The sequence below is a fragment of the Stegostoma tigrinum genome, chromosome 14 (genome assembly GCF_030684315.1).
Source record: "Stegostoma tigrinum isolate sSteTig4 chromosome 14, sSteTig4.hap1, whole genome shotgun sequence".
NCBI lineage: Eukaryota > Metazoa > Chordata > Chondrichthyes > Orectolobiformes > Stegostomatidae > Stegostoma > Stegostoma tigrinum.
This window is the reverse complement of record NC_081367.1, coordinates 73979941-73997516: the sequence shown is the minus strand read 5'-3', so window position 1 is coordinate 73997516 and position 17576 is coordinate 73979941. Positions and strand designations below refer to the sequence as shown.

The window sequence follows — 17576 nt, the reverse complement described above, 5'->3', positions numbered from 1 at the left end:
ATCTCTAACATATCTGCCCGGTATCTCAGCCCTATCTGCCCGGTACCTCAGCCCTATCTGCCCGGTATCTCTAACATATCTGCCCGGTATCTCAGCCACATCTGCCCGGTATCTCAGCCACATCTGCCTGGTATCTCAGCCCTATCTGCACGGTATCTCAGCCATATCTGCACGGTATCTCAGCCATATCTGCCCGGTATCTCTAACATATCTGCCCAGTATCTCCAACATATCTGCCCGGTACCTCAGCCCTAACTGCCCAGTATCTCAGCCATTTCTGCCCGGTACCTCAGCCCTATCTGCCCGGTATCTCAGCCCTATCTGCCTGGTATCTCAGCCATATCTGCTCGGTACCTCAGCCCTATCTGCCCGGTATCACAGCCACATCTGCCCGGTATCTCAGCCCTATCTGCCCGGTATCTCAGCCCTATCTGCCCAGTATCTCAGCACTATCTGCCTGGTATCTCCAACATATCTGCCCGGTACCTCAGCCCTAACTGCCCGGTATCTCAGCCATATCTGCGCGGTATCTCAGACACATCTGCCCGGTATCTCAGCCCTATCTGCACAGTATCTCAGCCATATCTGCCCAGTATCTCTAACATATCTGCCCGGTATCTCAGCCCTATCTGCTCAGTACCTCAGCCCTATCTGCCCGGTACCTCATCCCTATCTGTCCGGTATCTCAGCCCTATCTGCCCGGTACCTCACCCCTATCTGCCCAGTACCTCAGTCCTATCTGCCCACTATCTCAGCCATATCTGCCCGGTATCTCAGCCACATCTGCCCGGTACCTCAGCCCTATCTGCCCGGTACCTCAGCCCTATCTGCCCGGTATCTCAGCCCTATCTGCCCAGTATCTCAGCCCTATCTGCCTGGTATGTCCAACATATCTGCCCGGTACCTCAGCCCTATCTGCCCAGTATCTCAGCCATATCTGCCCAGTATCTCTAACATATCTGCCCGGTATCTCAGCCACATCTGCCCGGTATCTCAGACACGTCAGCCTGGTATCTCAGCCCTATCTGCACGGTATCTCAGCCATATCTGCCCGGTATCTCTAACATATCTGCCCGGTATCTCAGCCCTATCTGCCCGGTACCTCAGCCCTATCTGCCCGGTATCTCTAACATATCTGCCCGGTATCTCAGCCACATCTGCCTGGTATCTCAGCCACATCTGCCTGGTATCTCAGCCCTATCTGCACGGTATCTCAGCCATATCTGCACGGTATCTCAGCCATATCTGCCCGGTATCTCTAACATATCTGCCCAGTATCTCCAACATATCTGCCCGGTACCTCAGCCCTAACTGCCCAGTATCTCAGCCATTTCTGCCCGGTATCTCAGCCCTATCTGCCCGGTACCTCACCCCTATCTGCCCGGTACCTCTGCCCTATCTGCCCGGTACCTCAGCCCTAACTGCCCACTATCTCAGCCATATCTGCTCGGTATCTCAGACACATCTGCCCGGTATCTCAGCCCTATCTGCACAGTATCTCAGCCATATCTGCCCAGTATCTCTAACATATCTGCCCGGTATCTCAGCCCTATCTGCTCGGTACCTCAGCCCTATCTGCCCGGTACCTCAGCCCTATCTGTCCGGTATCTCAGCCCTATCTGCCCGGTACCTCACCCCTATCTGCCCAGTACCTCAGCCCTATCTGGCCGGTATCTCAGCCCTATCTGCCCGGTATCTCAGCCACATCTGCCCGGTACCACAGCCACATCTGCCCGGTACCTCAGCCCTATCTGCCCAGTATCTCAGCCCTATCTGCCCGGTATCTCCAGCATATCTGCCCGGTACCTCAGCCCTAACTGCCCAGTATCTCAGCCACATCTGCCCGGTATCTCAGCCACATCCGCCTGGTATCTCAGCCCTATCTGCACGGTATCTCAGCCATATCTGCACGGTATCTCAGCCATATCTGCCCGGTATCTCTAACATATCTGCCCAGTATCTCTAACATATCTGCCCGGTATCTCAGCCCTATCTGCCCGGTACCTCAGCCCTATCTGCCCGGTATCTCTAACATATCTGCCCGGTATCTCAGCCACATCTGCCCGGTATCTCAGCCACATCTGCCTGGTATCTCAGCCCTATCTGCACGGTATCTCAGCCATATCTGCACGGTATCTCAGCCATATCTGCCCGGTATCTCTAACATATCTGCCCAGTATCTCAGCCACATCTGCCCGGTATCTCAGCCACATCTGCCTGGTATCTCAGCCCTACCTGCACGGTATCTCAGCCACATCTGCCCGGTACCTCAGCCCTATCTGCCCGGTATCTCTAACATATCTGCCCGGTATCTCAGCCACATCTGCCCGGTATCTCAGCCACATCTGCCTGGTATCTCAGCCCTATCTGCACGGTATCTCAGCCATATCTGCACGGTATCTCAGCCATATCTGCACGGTATCTCAGCCATATCTGCCCGGTATCTCTAACATATCTGCCCGGTATCTCAGCCACATCTGCCCGGTATCTCAGCCACATCTGCCTGGTATCTCAGCCCTATCTGCACGGTATCTCAGCCATATCTGCACGGTATCTCAGCCATATCTGCCCGGTACCTCACCCCTATCTGCCTGGTGTAGAATACTGTATCCAGTGAACTGCAACATCCTCCCAAACTGATACATTCTGGCCTGTGAGCGCGCACCTCACACTCAGCGTCTCTCTCCCCGCTCCCCATGTCTCCGCCGGGGTCGTGTTGCCGGGATGGGGGCGGGGTAAAGGATTGGCGGTGCGCGCCTTGCACCCGCGCCTCGCGCGCGCTTTCCGCGAGCGCTCACCACCCCGTTCGCACCACCCCCCCGGAGGCGGCGCGCGCTGGCTGCTTTGCGCAAAGCGCATGCTCGTCGTTCCTTAAAGCCGCGGGGTAGTCGCTGCGGTTTATTCACTGCAGCGGGAGGAGAGAGAGCGTGTGATAGGAAGAGAGTGGAGAAATAGACAGACACACACACACAGATAGATAGATAGATAGATAGATAGATAGATAGATAGATAGATAGATAGATAGATAGATAGATAGATAGATAGATAGATAGATAGAGGGAGGGAAGGCAGACAGAGGAAGAAGAGAGACAGATAGAGAGAGAAAGAAGGTAGACAGATAGAAGAAGAAGAGCGACAGGGAGAGCAAGAAGATAGAGGAAGAAGAGAGGCAGGATAGAGAGAGGAAGAAGGGAGACAGACAGACAGACAGACAGAGAGGGGAAGCAGACAGAGTGAGAGTGAGGAGAGCTGCAGCAGTCAGGGAGATCTTGCTGCTGGAGCCGGCTGCTTCTCACCCCCACCCCCACCGGTCCCTCTCTCCCTCTCTCTCTCTCTCTCTCTCTCTCAAACACACACTATCTAACACCCCCCACCTACCCCCTCCTCCTCCCGTCGGTTTCTCGGTGACACCATGGCTGATAAAGACGGGAAGAAAGATTTCGAGGATGCAGAAGGAGGATGGAAGCAGTTTATCTACAACCCGGGCACCGGGCAGTTCATGGGCAGGACCGCCAGCAGCTGGGGTAAGGACCCGGGGTTTGGGGTGGGGGGAATGATGCTGCGGGGAACAAGTGCATTCACCATCACATTTATCATTATATTCACTGTTATATTCACCATCATTTTCACCATCCTATTTACCGTTATACTCACCATCCTATTCACCGTTATATTCACCATCACATTTACTATCCCATTCACCGTTATATTCACCATCCCATTCACCATCCCATTTACCATGACATTCGCCATCACATTCACCATCCCGTTTACCATCCACGCCCCCACCCTATCCTGCCGGGCTGCATGCGGATCGCTGGAAAATGTAGGAGCATCTGGTGTGTGTTTGACAGCCTCTCTGATGGCTGAAGGCTCGCCTCTAACGAGGGGATTAACACTGCGGATGCTTGGTGCTGAACCCCAGCCCGGGCACACGGGGGGACACAGTATTGTTTTACCCACAGTGCCGGCGCCGATTGAGGTGGGGTGGGGGTGGTGTGGGTGGGGGGTTAGCAGGGGTCTCGTTTTCTCACTCTCTGTCTCTCTCTCGTTCTCTCTGCCTCCCCCACCCCCACCTTTACTCCGCTCAGTAAGAGATGAGGCCGGAGAAATAAAAGTGGGTGGTGGCGGGGGGCTGGAGGTTGCGGTGCAGGGAAAAATGAATGAAATGCTGAATTGAGGCAGAGGTGTCAGAAAGCGGTTCGGTTTGGTGGCGGATTGGAGGGTTTGGGGTTGGAAACTGCGCATTATGCGGTGCCTGTCAGTCACAGTGCTGGCGAAGTGTTAGCGTGAGCAAACTCCTAACGTTAATTTGGGATGCTGCATTTCCATCAGCCTTCCCCTCCAACACACCACCCCCCTTTCCCCCCACAACTCTCTGCTTTTCCCTTGACTGAGCATGGTTTTAATATTCCCTTAGATCTGGGCGAGGCGCTGACTAATTCCACTTGACGCTTTGATTTTTTTTTAATGATGGAGCAGGATGCAAAACACTGTCTTTTATTTATTGTTTGAGAAACAGCATAAGGCGATTGACACCTGATTTTATACCGGGGTTTCACTCACTCAGTAGCAACACTGCATCATCTCGATTTATTTTAGTCGAAGGTCTTGATTCGGATTTTATCGGTAGCTTTTGGAATCCTGAAAGTGATCATTTTTTTGAAAGGGAGCTGTAATTTTTCCTAGTTGGTGCAGAGTGAATGGCTGAAAAAGCTGGAGAGGAAAACTGCATCAGCAGCCAGTGTTTAATACAGTCTGTTAGTAATTCCAAGTTGTTTCATTAAATTTAATTGATTTTATCTGTAAATTTCCTCTTTGTATTACTTTACTTGCATAATTTAAACGAGTTAATAATTCAAAGGAATTTTGAGCAAAACCAATAACTCTCCAGCAATAAATTTATAATGTTTTTCCTGTCGCAATGTTCCATCAATTTGTTTCTTTGCAAGGTCTTCACAGAAACCCTTTCACCTTTTGAAACTTTGAGTTTAATGCATCATTTTGGGAGGGGAGATGAAATCTTATTTGAGAACATTTTATTAGAAGACTATTGGAGATTTTTGTTTCAGGTTAAGCTGATTTTGTTTGTGGGGGTTGAGGGCCATTCCCTCAATTGATGCTGATGGCATAGCCAAATAAAGGCGTGAGATTTAGCCACGTTATTCATGTAAAATATAGTTTGATTTGTGCCTATCAATGTCTTTTAGGATCGATGTAAAGTAAACGTGATGTTGCCTGATTTCTTTGATATTGTTTTAGCAATATTGCCCAAAGAATGCATGAAGGAGGCAACCATTCAAAATCATGAACCAAAAAATATATAGCTTTGCTATTTAAGAATAAATGTTTCCATTTATGGTGCTCCTCCATAAATTGTCTGTCCTTAGTGTATATCTAAACTCTGACTCAAGAGTCAGGAAGTTATGCTTTGTCAAGAACATCCGCATATCATATGGTACTGTGATCTTCCTTTGCCCTGTCTTGATATTTGCCCCTTATTTTGTGATTAATTTGTTTTGAATGACGGGTGGGGGGGTGTTTACTTGGAAGTACAGTTTCTGAAACCAAATAAGCAATACCCAATTAAGTCATGAGGGGCATGAATAGGGCGAATAACCAATGTCTTTTCCCCAGGGTAAGAGTATCCAAAACTATAGGGGCACGGGTTTAGGGTGAGGGGGGAAAGATTTAAAAGGGATCTAAGGGGCAGCTATATCACACAGAGTGTGTATAGAATGAGATGCCAGAGGAAGTTGTAGGGGAAGATACGATTACAACATTTAAAAGACATCTGGATGGGTATATGAATTGGAAGGGTTTAGAGGGATATGGACCAAATGGGTCTAGCTTAATTTAGGATGTCTGGTTGGCATGGATGAGTTGGACTGAAGGGTCTGTTCCCATGCTGTGCAAGTCTATGTCTCTAATTATGTTGTGTCCGATCAGCTTGTGAGAAGGGTATGAGAATTTAGTATGGCTGTTTAGATTGTGAAGAAGGTTTCCATGTGCAAGATGTAGCCCGCACAGTCAACTCTGCCAAAAATACAAACTATTTTGGGTGGGGTGCGGTAGGGCCAGCGTCAATGTCACTCTTAGAATGTTGTGCATTTCTTTTAAAAGGAGCTTTTCAACACATCCCCGCAGCCTTGACATCCTTTCCCATTGTCCTGTTGGTAATATTCCACTGCAGTACATGCCCAGGTCTGGACAGACAGGCGAAATAGAGATACCCAAGCACTGTAATGAGATTGTGAATACTGAAACTCTTAATTTTAATTAGTATACTCCAAACAGTGCCCGGTATGAAGGAGAACTGAGGAGCAGGAAGTGTGGGAGCTTAAAAAATGGAGTTGAACTACACTCAAATCCATATCTATGGTAAGGAATCTGACCTCTCAGTGACTAATGAAATCAATACCTGGGACGACCTGAGGATAATTACTTAATCACAATATTTTCCTTCCCATTTAAGCTGTTCAGAATTTAGTTCCCTTTGGCAATTTTATTTGAAATGAAATATTGTCATTGGATAGTGGTTACACTGCATGTGTGAATCTAAGGAAAGGTTTTATCCTTTTGCATTGTCTGTTGGATTGTATGTGGCACAAAAATATTCTAAATGTTATTAAATTTTTGGGGCATGAGCAACACTGACAAGGCTAGCATTTATCTCTTATTCCATGTTGATAACCATCATTGGCAGTCCCTCAGTGCAAGGAGGACAGTTGCCACAGAGTTCAGCCCATAGCAAAAGCTTGTCTGTGGAACCTTACAATTCAGGGACAGTATTGCACTGCAGTGGCCATACGGCTCTGACTGACTGCCTGCCGTTAGAGCTTTGGAAAGGATGGCAAGGCAAAAATCAACTGGTCTACGTGTATCACGTTGGCACCTCCTGTGGTCATTATGATTTGAACCCCGAACTTCTGGATCAGCAGCAATGATACAATCTACTGTGACCTTCCACCTGGCTGCTGTGAGATGTTGGTGGTGGAACATCTTGAATCACTGTTGTGCTTGAGTGAAAAAAGTCTGTTCTTCACATGATCATAACCCTGAGCAGTACCATTTTGATAAAAGTGTGTTTTAAACAATGCAGTGGAACTGTGTGAGGAGATAGTGTTGGTGTTTAGATCATGCAGGATATTGCTTGGAAGGTCTCTCCCTGCTCATGATATAGACCTGGTACATCTTGGCTCATCCAGTCAGAAAGATGGTGAAATTTCCCACCTCCATTGCAATCCAGCTCCCAAATGCTGTGATTCCACAGGGTTTACCTCTGAAACCTTCGGTAGGAGTCAATTCCACGTGTTGTTCAACTTTGTGTGAAGAAAAACATCTTGATATCAGTCGTAAATTTGCTCTTTTATAGTTTAAACTTGTTCCCTCTTGTCCTGCTGTCAGCTTGTTTTGAAATAGTGTTCCAGGTTTATCTTTTCTAAACCACTTAACTTATCTTTATAGCTCTTCAAAGGTCATCTCTTGGTTATCTTCTTTCAAGGCTACAAGTTTCCCGAATCCCTCTTTTAAATCCATTGCTATTTTTCTAGGATTGGTGCCTCAACTGTTCATGTACTCCTTTGCATTTTTGTGAGCAGAACTGAGCAAAGTTCTCCAGCACACCTCAGATGATTCTTATTTTAGTGTTTCTTTCTCAGCTACAAATCTATAGATAACATTCTGGACAGATTTATAATATTTTGCAAGAGACTGGGCAGCTATCTTGAGTTAGAGGTTTATCAAGACACAATACCTCTTTTTGAATTTGTTAAATCTTTGTAATACATTATGAATTAACTGTTATTCACTGCTCTCTTGACCCTACTTGTACAAATTGCTGAGCAATCAGCTTCCCTTTCCGGCCTCGCTTTTCCTTTTACAGTAATACATGGGACATGGAACATGGAAATCACTGGTTAGTCCAGCTGTTACTGGTCATTCGTGTTTGCCCTTGGGAAGGTGCAGGTGACCTGATATTGTAAATGGTTCTTTTGTGGTTCTCAAATCATTCATCATTACTACCCTCCCAAAACAAAAAAACCTACTTTTTATCCTCTGGCTTCAAAAAGTACCATACCATCTCTAAACTTGATGCCTCTCAAGCCCATGCCCAGCTACCCTGTAACTCCAGATTTAAAGCTTTCCAGTCAAAATGTCTGTCCCTGCCAGAGTGCTGAGATGCCTGAAAGTCACAAGTATTATCCTCTGTGAGTGTCGCATAGTGGACCTCCTCCTTCCTACGTTGTCTGTAGCCTTTGGTGTAAGTGACCATCCCAAACTTCTCCAAAGCACCTTATTCACTGTGTGACTGAATGGGAATGCCTACAATGGTTTGATTGTTGCCTATTTAATAGAACATAGAGCAGTACAGCACAGTATAGGCCCTTTGGCCACGATGGTGTGCCCAACTTTTACCCTAATCCTAAGGTCTATTTAACCTCCACCCCTACCTTATACTATCATCCATATGCCTATCGAATAGCCGCTTAAATGCCCCTAATGAGGCCGACTCCACTACCCTCTCCAGCAATGCATTCCATGCCCCGGCCACTCTGAGTAAAGAACCTACCTCTGACGTCTCCCTTCACTCACTTTAAAACTATGCCCCCCTTGTAATAGCTACCTCCACCCCAGGAAAAAGTCTCTGGCTATCCACTCTATTGTACCTCTGATGATTTTGTACACCTCTATCAAGTCACCTCTCATCCTTTGTCGTTCTAAAGAAAAAAGCCCTAGCGCTCTCAACTTTTCCTCGTAAGATCTTCCCTCCATTCCAGGCAACATCCTGGTAAATCTCCTCTGCATCTTTTCTAATGCTTCCACATCTTTCCTGTAATGAGGTGACCAGAACTGGACACAATACTTCCGATGTGGCCGAACCAGGCTTTTATATAGCTGGAGCACAACTTCACAGCTCTTGAACTCAATCCCTCTATTAATGAAAGCTAACACACCATACGCCTTCTTAACAACTCTATCCACCTGGGTGGCAGCTCTCAGGGAACTGTGAACATGAACCCCAAGATCCCTCTGCTCTTCCACACTGCCAAGAACCTTTCTGTTAACTCTGTATTCTGCTTTCAGGTTTGTCCTTCCAAAATGAATCACCTCACACTTTTCAGTGTTAAATTCCATCTGCCACTTCTCAGCCCAGCTCTGCATCCTTAATTTAGGGATTTTCCTTAATCCTTAATAAGGCTCGCTAATTGTTGACTCAGCAAGTGTGACTGGATCAATTAGGATCACTTTCACTGGAGTTTAGAAACATTGAATCATAGAACTGCCACAGTATGGAAAGAGGCCATTCAGCCCATCAAGTCTGCACCAACCCTCCAAAGAGCATCCCATTCCAACTAAGTCCAAGACCCTCGCCTAATGCCCATAATCCCACGTTTCCCACTGTTAATCCACCTGGCCAGCACATCCTGGGCACTATGGGCAGTTTAGCATGGCTAATCCCTGTACATTTTTTTGGTCTGTGAGATGAAACCAGAGCACCCAGTGGAAAGCCACACTGTCACAGGGAGAATGTGCAAACTCCACACAGACAGTCGCTTGAGGATGGAATTGAACCTGGGTCCAATGGGGTGTGAGGCTGCAGTGCTAACCATTGAGCTATCATGCCACCCAAGAATAAAGAATAAAAGTGAGGGTTGGGGTGCTTCTCATAGAAACCTATAAAACTGTAACAGGACTAGACAGGGTAAACACAGGAAGGATGTTCCCAGTGACCAGGGACTCTAGAACCAGGGTTCACAGTCACAGGCTTAGAGCACTTTGGACTCAGATGAGGAGACATTTCTTCACCCAAAGAGTGGGGAGCCTGTGGAATTCACGACCATAGAGAGTGGTTGAGGGGAAACAAACAGGCTGTCGCAACCAGAAATAGAACCTTTCTGGACCCAGCAAGACCAGACCACAGTAAAGAGTGGCGTATTATTACGGGAAGCTAGAGTGATTGTCCCAAGCAAAGGTCGCCACCAGATATTGGCAGAACTCCACCAGCGTCATCCAGGGGTTTTCCAAAATTCAGGATGTTGGCAAGAAGTTATGTCTCGTGGCCAGAATTGAATTCTGACATAGCTGTGTTGGTGGGACAATGCCCAGAGTGCCAACAAAAACAAAAATGGCTGCCAGCAGCTCCCCTACATTAGATTCCCTACAGTTTGGAAACAGGCCCTTCGGCCCAACAAGTCCACACTGCCCCTTGAAGCATCCCACCCAGACCCATCCCCCTGAACACTGCGGGCAGCTTAGCATGGCTGATCCACCTAGCCTGCACATCTTTGGACTGTGGGAGGAAACCGGAGCATCCGAAGGAAACCCACACTGACACGGGGAGAATGTGCAAACTCCACGCAGACGGTTGCCTGAGGCTGGAATTGAACCCAGGTCCCTGGCGCTGTGAGGCTGCAGTGCTAACCACTGAGCCACCGTGCCACCCGTGAAATAGCCTGGTAAACTCTGGACTCAGCTACACATCAACTGTGCAGGTCCTTTCATGGGCTCAGTGATTTGAGGTATTATAGACGCCTGTTCAAAGTGGTTACATCGAGCTCATTTGTCAAACATGGGGATGACAATAGAAAAGTTGCAAACATCTTTTGCAATAGGTGGACTCCTAGACATGTTGGTCACAGATGATGGGCCATCATTTTCCAGTGGGGAATTCAAATATTTCTAAATTCGAGTGGCATTCAGTATAAAACGATGGCTCAGTACAATCCATTATCCAATGATCTGGCAGAAAGAGCCCAAACATTGAAGACCAGCTTAAAGAAACTGCCCACAGCTTCACTCGATGCCAAACTCTCCCAGTACCTGTTTGATTGTAGGACCAACCCTCACAGAGCTACACGGATAGCTCGGCTAAGTGAGGCAGTCCTGAAAAAATGTGTGAACTGCATGAAATCTTGAGAAAGGGGCAGGAGCAAAACTTTTCAGGCCCCTCGGTACATCTGGCAATCCTGCCAGAACCCATGGGTTCTCCCACTCTGCCTAGCATCGAGGAAACCTCTGAGGACAAGGTGGACACTGCAGATGCTGCAGCCTCAATGCTGTTATCACCTGAATAAGATTAATTTCTTCCGAGACGCTCCTGATGTAAGAGGCAGGCTATGCCACGGTACGCACTGGCAATATCCAGGGTTGGAGGAACCAGACTGAGTGCAAAAATGTCTCAAGAGAAGCTACAGGGGTTAAAAAAAAATGACCTACATCCCAGGGCTCAGAGGGGAAGGATGTAGCGATTGTAACAAGATCAGCCAGGAGGACCTCATAGAATAGGAGTTCCCTAATTGTGGCTGTTAACCTGGTCCAATCATGGCGCCCTGGCTGACAAATGTAAACAGGAGTGTCAGCGGTTCTGTTCACTCCGAGAGCTGGCTCTGAGGGAGCTGGATCAGTTTCACGTACACTGCATATGTAAAAAAAGGGTGATTTGGTGGTGGGATACCAGCCTTCGTGGAGTTAACTCATATCCATATGTTATCTGTCATTAAAACTGCTTATTTCCACATCTCTGTTGTCTGTGGGTTCTGTTCAACTCATCTGTGCTTTTTGTTATAAGATAACGTTTCGGGCCAAACGTCAGCTTTTGTGCTCCTGAGATGCTGCTTGGCCTGCTGTGTTCATCCAGCCCCACACTTTGTTATCTTGGATTCTCCAGCATCTGCAGTTCCTATTATCTCTGTGCTTTTTGTTACGTCTTGTCTTGACAATTTGTTTGTTCTCCCAACCAAATCCAATCCTCTACTGTATAATCCTGAGCTCACTCAAAACCCTACTCCCTCCTTCCCAATTTTCACTAAGTCCCATTCACCTGCCAGCTTGCGCTCTTTGAACTAAATTGACTCCCAATTTAGCAGGAACTTTTATTGTGGAAAAATCCGTCCTTATGTTCATATCTCTCTGTACGCCATCCTTCCCTGTCTTTGTAAACTCCTGATGCTCTCCAGGAACAGAATCACAGGAGTGTTACAGCATGAAGGAGGCCATTTAGCCCAATGTGTCTCTCATGCACCCCCCTAGTTCATTCACCAGCTGCACCTTTTGCCAGCTAGATCTGAAAATCTGAAATGATTTCCTCCTTTTAAGATACTTCTTAAACTCTTGCTTTTGGCCAAGGTGTTACTCCCCAGTTCTGACAACTCCCGCTCTGGATTGAAAGCAATTTTTTTTAACATTTGTGTGAGAACCTTGAAACATTTTACGGAATTAAAGACATTGAAAGCAAGTGTTCTTATTAAGGTGGTCCTGTGATGATCATCCACTGGTCTCTTTAATATTAACATTAACTGACGTATGGATGTTGGTGAATCAAGTGTCTCAGACAGTGTGGATCTACATTACACTGGACCGGTCCCTAAATCACACAAATTAATGACAAACTATTCCCAGCATTTCGTTCTTCACTTTAGCAGAGCATACAATTCATAGGTTCTATAGATATCATCCATCATTTATTTTAGTCTGTTGTTATTGTAACAAAACAAACAAGAAACACAGAAGAAGAGTAGGCCTTTCGACTCCTCGAGCCAGTTCCACTATTCAATAGGATCACGGCTGATCCAACATTCCTCTCATCAACTTTCTGGCCTTCTGCCTGTAAATCTTTATTCCTCAACATATCAAGAATCTATCTATCCATCTCCGCCTTAAGTATACACAAGGACTCTGCCCCCACAGCTCGCTGTGGCAAGGAGTTCCAAAAACCCTGTGAGAGAAAAAAAATCCCTCCTCATCTCTGTCTTAAATTAGTGCCCCTTTATTCTGATACCATGCCCTCTGCTCCTAGACTCTCCCATGAGGGAAAAACATCCTCTCAGCATTTACCCTGTCAAATGTTGCTAATAGCGTACAATACAATTCTGTCTTTTAGCTTCATCCCCTGTGTCTGATCAACAATTCCAAATTAATTCACATTTTTTCATGGAGTTAAAGTTCCAGCTCAATACCATATCTGTCTTTAATAGCTTTGCATCCTGATACTTTGATTGAACATTTCTGTCAACTTTTTCTGTTATAAATTCTGAGTACCATATTTGTCATGATTGCTGCATATGAAAGCTGCAATTATACATTCTTCACTTGTGATGGCACTGTAGTGCCTTGGTTTTATATATCTCAGGTCCAGAGGCTCTCCTACATGGAAGCTCCTATACTCCAACTACCTCACTGTCTCTGCACCATGAATTAGTGTTAACTTTATCATGTAACCATAATATAAAATTAAATTCTTCAAAAATAAAGACAATTTCTCAACTTGAAATGGGGACTGAATATGCACTAGTTGCTTCTATTAACCAAATCCTCTAACATAATCTGAAAGCTCCAGCTTGCTTTTGTCTTCCTATATGTAATGCCACAAGAAGTTGATTAGTTAACTATGAATGTATCCTTTCAGAAAATTAGCTGCTCTAATTAAGTGACTCTAGTGTATAAGCTAATTTGGTGAAGAATTTAATGTAAGTTTTTTAATGGAAAATAAACTCAATAGCCGTGTTTTTAAAACTAGACGTCAGTGTTAAATTAGTATTTGAAATACTTGAACCTCATGATCTAACATTTTAACAGAAGATGCTTTGAAAGGGAATTTTATTGTGCTGCTTTTATTTAACTTTGGGTCCTTTCTTAATCCTGTGTTAAATCCTTGCTGTGTCCTATGGAGTGTGTTTATTATTCTTCTGTAAAGATTCTGTGCGTCCTGCATTTGTTTTGTGCGGTGATATTTGCTCAATGCATTCACAACATTAATTTTACACACATATAACCAAATTGGGAGCTGGAATAGGCCATTCAGCCCTTTGAATTGCTCCATATTTTGATAAGAATAAATCTAAACTGTGAGTTGCAGCAAGCCCATGATTTCCTAAACTTGACACAGTTGATCAGTTTTACGTTCCTGTTTCTACAGAAACAATCTTCTATTTTTCCATGTATTTATTTCCCTTTTCCTTTTACTGGTCCTGATGAGATTGTTCCTTGTCGTTTTCTCTGTAGTTAAATTGTCTGAGCTATAGGGTGTCTTTTTTTGGATATTTTCTGGATCACTCATATTCTTGTCAGTGTAAAGATCACAAACTGACACAATCTCTAATCCCAATAAACAGATATTTTATGAAAAGTTTAATTTATTAAATTTCACTGATGTTCAAAAATTGCAAGTGTTCTTACTCTATTCATACTTTATACTAGAATGTGAGTAAAATTATCCATGCCTGCATTTTTTATCAGGATTGTTTAGATTGTAAGAACCAAAGGAACTGTGGATGCTGTAAATTAGGAACAAAAACAGAAGTTGCTGGAGAAGCTCAGCAGGTCTGGCAGCATCTGTGAAGGAGAAAACAGAGTTAACGTTTTGGGTCTGATGACCCTTCCTCAAAATTCTGCTTTGGACCCGAAACATTTAACTCTGTTTTCTACTCCACAGATGCTGCCAGACCTGCTGAGCTTTTCCAGTAACTTCTGTTTTTGTTTAGATTGTATTGGTCTTACAAGGAACCACTGCAGAAACTTGGAATTTGAAATTCAGTTTATGAAATAGTAATACCTTCAATGTTCGTTAACCATTTCAATGAATTACTACAGCATTAACTTCTTTCAGCTGTATGTTTTAGTATAACTTCGTAAAAATGCAAACATAATGAGAGGAAAGCAAGTTTTTTTTCTTGTTAGTGTGTAGGTTGCTGAGTTTCAGCCATTGCTTTGATAATCCTGGGAGGGAAACCGTGGATTTGATTGAGATTTCTGAATTGTGTCGTTTTGGCAAAAGGAACAATGTTTGTTGTTGTGCTACAGAGAGCTTATTGTCAGCCTGCCTCACCAACTTCCTACAGATACACCACTGAAAGTATAATGTCTGGGTGCAAAACGGTCTCGTATGGCAACTTAGCCTAAGTAATGTAACCTGCAGTGTAATACTGTATACCTCAGTTTACTTGCTGTGATCTGCCTGTGCCGCTCGTAAACAGAGCTTTTCACTGTATTTTGGTATCCTTGACAATAACATCAAAACCAAAATCAAAATCTTAACATCCCTTCCACCAAGGGAGCAGGGGACAAAATGTCTGTGTTGGTTAAGAAATAGTTGCACTTGATAACTGTATCTGACCTTAAACTTTCTTTATCTGTAATCTTTTATAGATTGAAATCTTAAAATAGGACAAACAACTAAAATAAATGTACCAGTCTTCTGTAGATGGAAATATGAGAGTCATAAGGTGTAGAAGATCAGGATTTGTTAAACTTTCTGAAATTGCTTTCATTTGCTTCAAAAGTTCTGTAATCTTGTAATGGCTACCCCAAAAAACCACACACTTGCTTCTAAATTATTAATTTCATGGAGTTAATTTACTTCCTTAATTCACTGGAGTTGGAAGAATGATGGGGATCTCATAGAAACCTGTAAAATTCTAGCAAGACTAAACAGGATAAAGTCAGGAATGATCTTCCCAATCACTGGGAAGTTCAGAACCAGGAGTTACAGACTAAGGAGATGAGGTTCGAATATTTTGGACTGAGATGCGGAGAAATGTCTTCACCTAGAGAGTGGTGAGCCTGTGGATTTCTCTTCCAAGAAAGTGGTTGAGGCCAGACCATTGAAGAAAGAATTATGTGTACCCCTTAGGACTATAGGTATCAAAGGGTATGAGGGTAAATGAGGACAGGGGATTGAATTGGATGATCATCCATGATCATATTGAATGGGGGAGCAGGATTAGAGGGCTGAATGGCCTACTCCTGCTCCTGTTTTCTGTTCCTATGTACATTCATCAAGGCTGGCATTTGAATCAGGTTCTTTATATTGTACTTCTCCTTGATCTAGTCAATTTGGCAGAGACATTGAGCATCCCGGCAATTTGTAGGGTACGGCTAACGTGCTCTGTCTTCAAAACCTAAAACTCATAACTTTCGTAAATATATATTTATTTAGGTGATAGGAACATGGCAGAGCAGGGAAGCAGGCAATATTTAAGATAATAAAGTGTGAAGCTGGATGAACACAGCAGGCCAAGCAGCATCTTAGGAGCACAAAAGCTGACGTTTCGGGCCTAGACCCTTCAACAGAGAGGGGGATGGGGTGAGGGTTCTGGAATAAATAGGGAGAGAGGGGGAGGCGGACCGAAGATGGAGAGAAAAGAAGATAGGTGGAGAGGAGAGCATAGGTGGGGAGGTAGGGAGGGGATAGGTCAGTCCATGGAAGACAGACAGGTCAAGGAGGTGGAATGAAGTTAGTAGGTAGGAAATGGAGGTGTGGCTTGGGGTGGGAGGAAGGGATGGGTGAGAGGAAGAAGGGGTTAGGGAGGCAGAGACAGACTGGGCTGGTTTTGGGATGCGGTGGGGGGAGGGGAAGAGCTGGGCTGGTTGTGTGATGCAGTGGGGGAAGGGGACGAACTGGGCTGGTTTTTGGATGCAGTGGGGGAAGGGGAGATTTTGAAGCTGGTGAAGTCCACATTGATACCATTGGGCTGCAGTGTTCCCAAGCAGAATATGAGTTGCTGTTCCTGCAACCTTCGGGTGGCATCATTGTGGCACTGCAGGAGGCCCATGATGGACATGTCATCTAAAGAATGGGAGGGGGAGTTGAAATGGTTCGCGACTGGGAGGTGCAGTTGTTTATTGTGAACCGAGCGGAGGTGTTCTGCAAAGCGGTCCCCAAGCCTTCGCTTGGTTTCCCCAATGTAGAGGAAGCCACACCGGGTACGATGGATACAGTATACCACATTGGCAGACGTGCAGGTGAACATCTGTTTGATATGGAAAGTCATCTTGGGGCCTGGGATAGGGGTGAGGGAGGAGGTGTGGGGGCAAGTGTAGCATTTCCTGCGGTTGCAGGGGAAGCTGCCGGGTGTGGTGGGATTGGAGGGCAGTGTGGAGCGAACAAGGGAGTCACGGAGAGAGTGGTCTCTCCGGAAAGCAGACAAGGGTGGGGATGGAAAAATGTCTTGGGTGGTGGGGTCAGATTGTACTGAGAGGCCTGGATAGAGTAGACATGGAGAAAATGTTTCCACTTGTAGGTGAGTCTAGGGCCTGGACGTACAGCCTCAGTGTGAATGGGGAATCCTTTAGAGCTGAGATGATGAGGAATTTCTTCAGCTAGAGGGTGGTGAATCCGTGGAACTCATTGCCACAGAGGGCTGCGAAGGCCAGACCATTAGTGTATTCAAGACAGAGGTAGATAGGTTTCTTGATTGTTAAGAGGTTCAAAGGTTACAGAGAGAAGGCAGGAGAATGGGTTTGAGAAACACATCAGTCATGATCGAATGGCAAAGCAGACTAAAATAGATTAGAAAATAAAATGTGAGGCTGGATGAACACAGCAGGCCAAGCAGCATCTCAGGAGCACAAAAGCTGACGTTTCGGGCCTAGACCCTTCATCAGAGAGGGGGATGGGGGGAGGGAACTGGAATAAATAGGGAGAGAGGGGGAGGCGGACCGAAGATGGAGAGTAAAGAAGATAGGTGGAGAAGGTGTGGGTGGGGAGGTAGGGAGGGGATAGGTCAGTCCAGGGAAGACGGACAGGTCAAGGAGGTGGGATGAGGTTAGTAGGTAGCTGGGGGTGCGGCTTGGGG

The 17576-nt window shown here is 45.7% G+C and overlaps 1 protein-coding gene across 2 annotated transcripts in view; it reads left to right on the top strand.

The window, feature by feature from the left end:
• The first annotated feature begins 2866 nt into the window (after positions 1–2866).
• Positions 2867–17576, top strand: part of atp1b3a (ATPase Na+/K+ transporting subunit beta 3a) — a 47894-nt gene continuing 33184 nt past the window's right edge. Inside the window, exon 1 of one of the 2 annotated variants that reach the window (XM_048542018.2) lies at positions 2867–3524. In XM_048542018.2, coding sequence (XP_048397975.1) covers positions 3413–3524 — 112 coding nt within the window. In that variant the 5' untranslated portion in view covers positions 2867–3412. Of the gene's footprint in view, positions 3525–6332; positions 6382–17576 lie in introns of those variants that run through there. The other variant, XM_048542019.1, reaches the window with a different exon arrangement.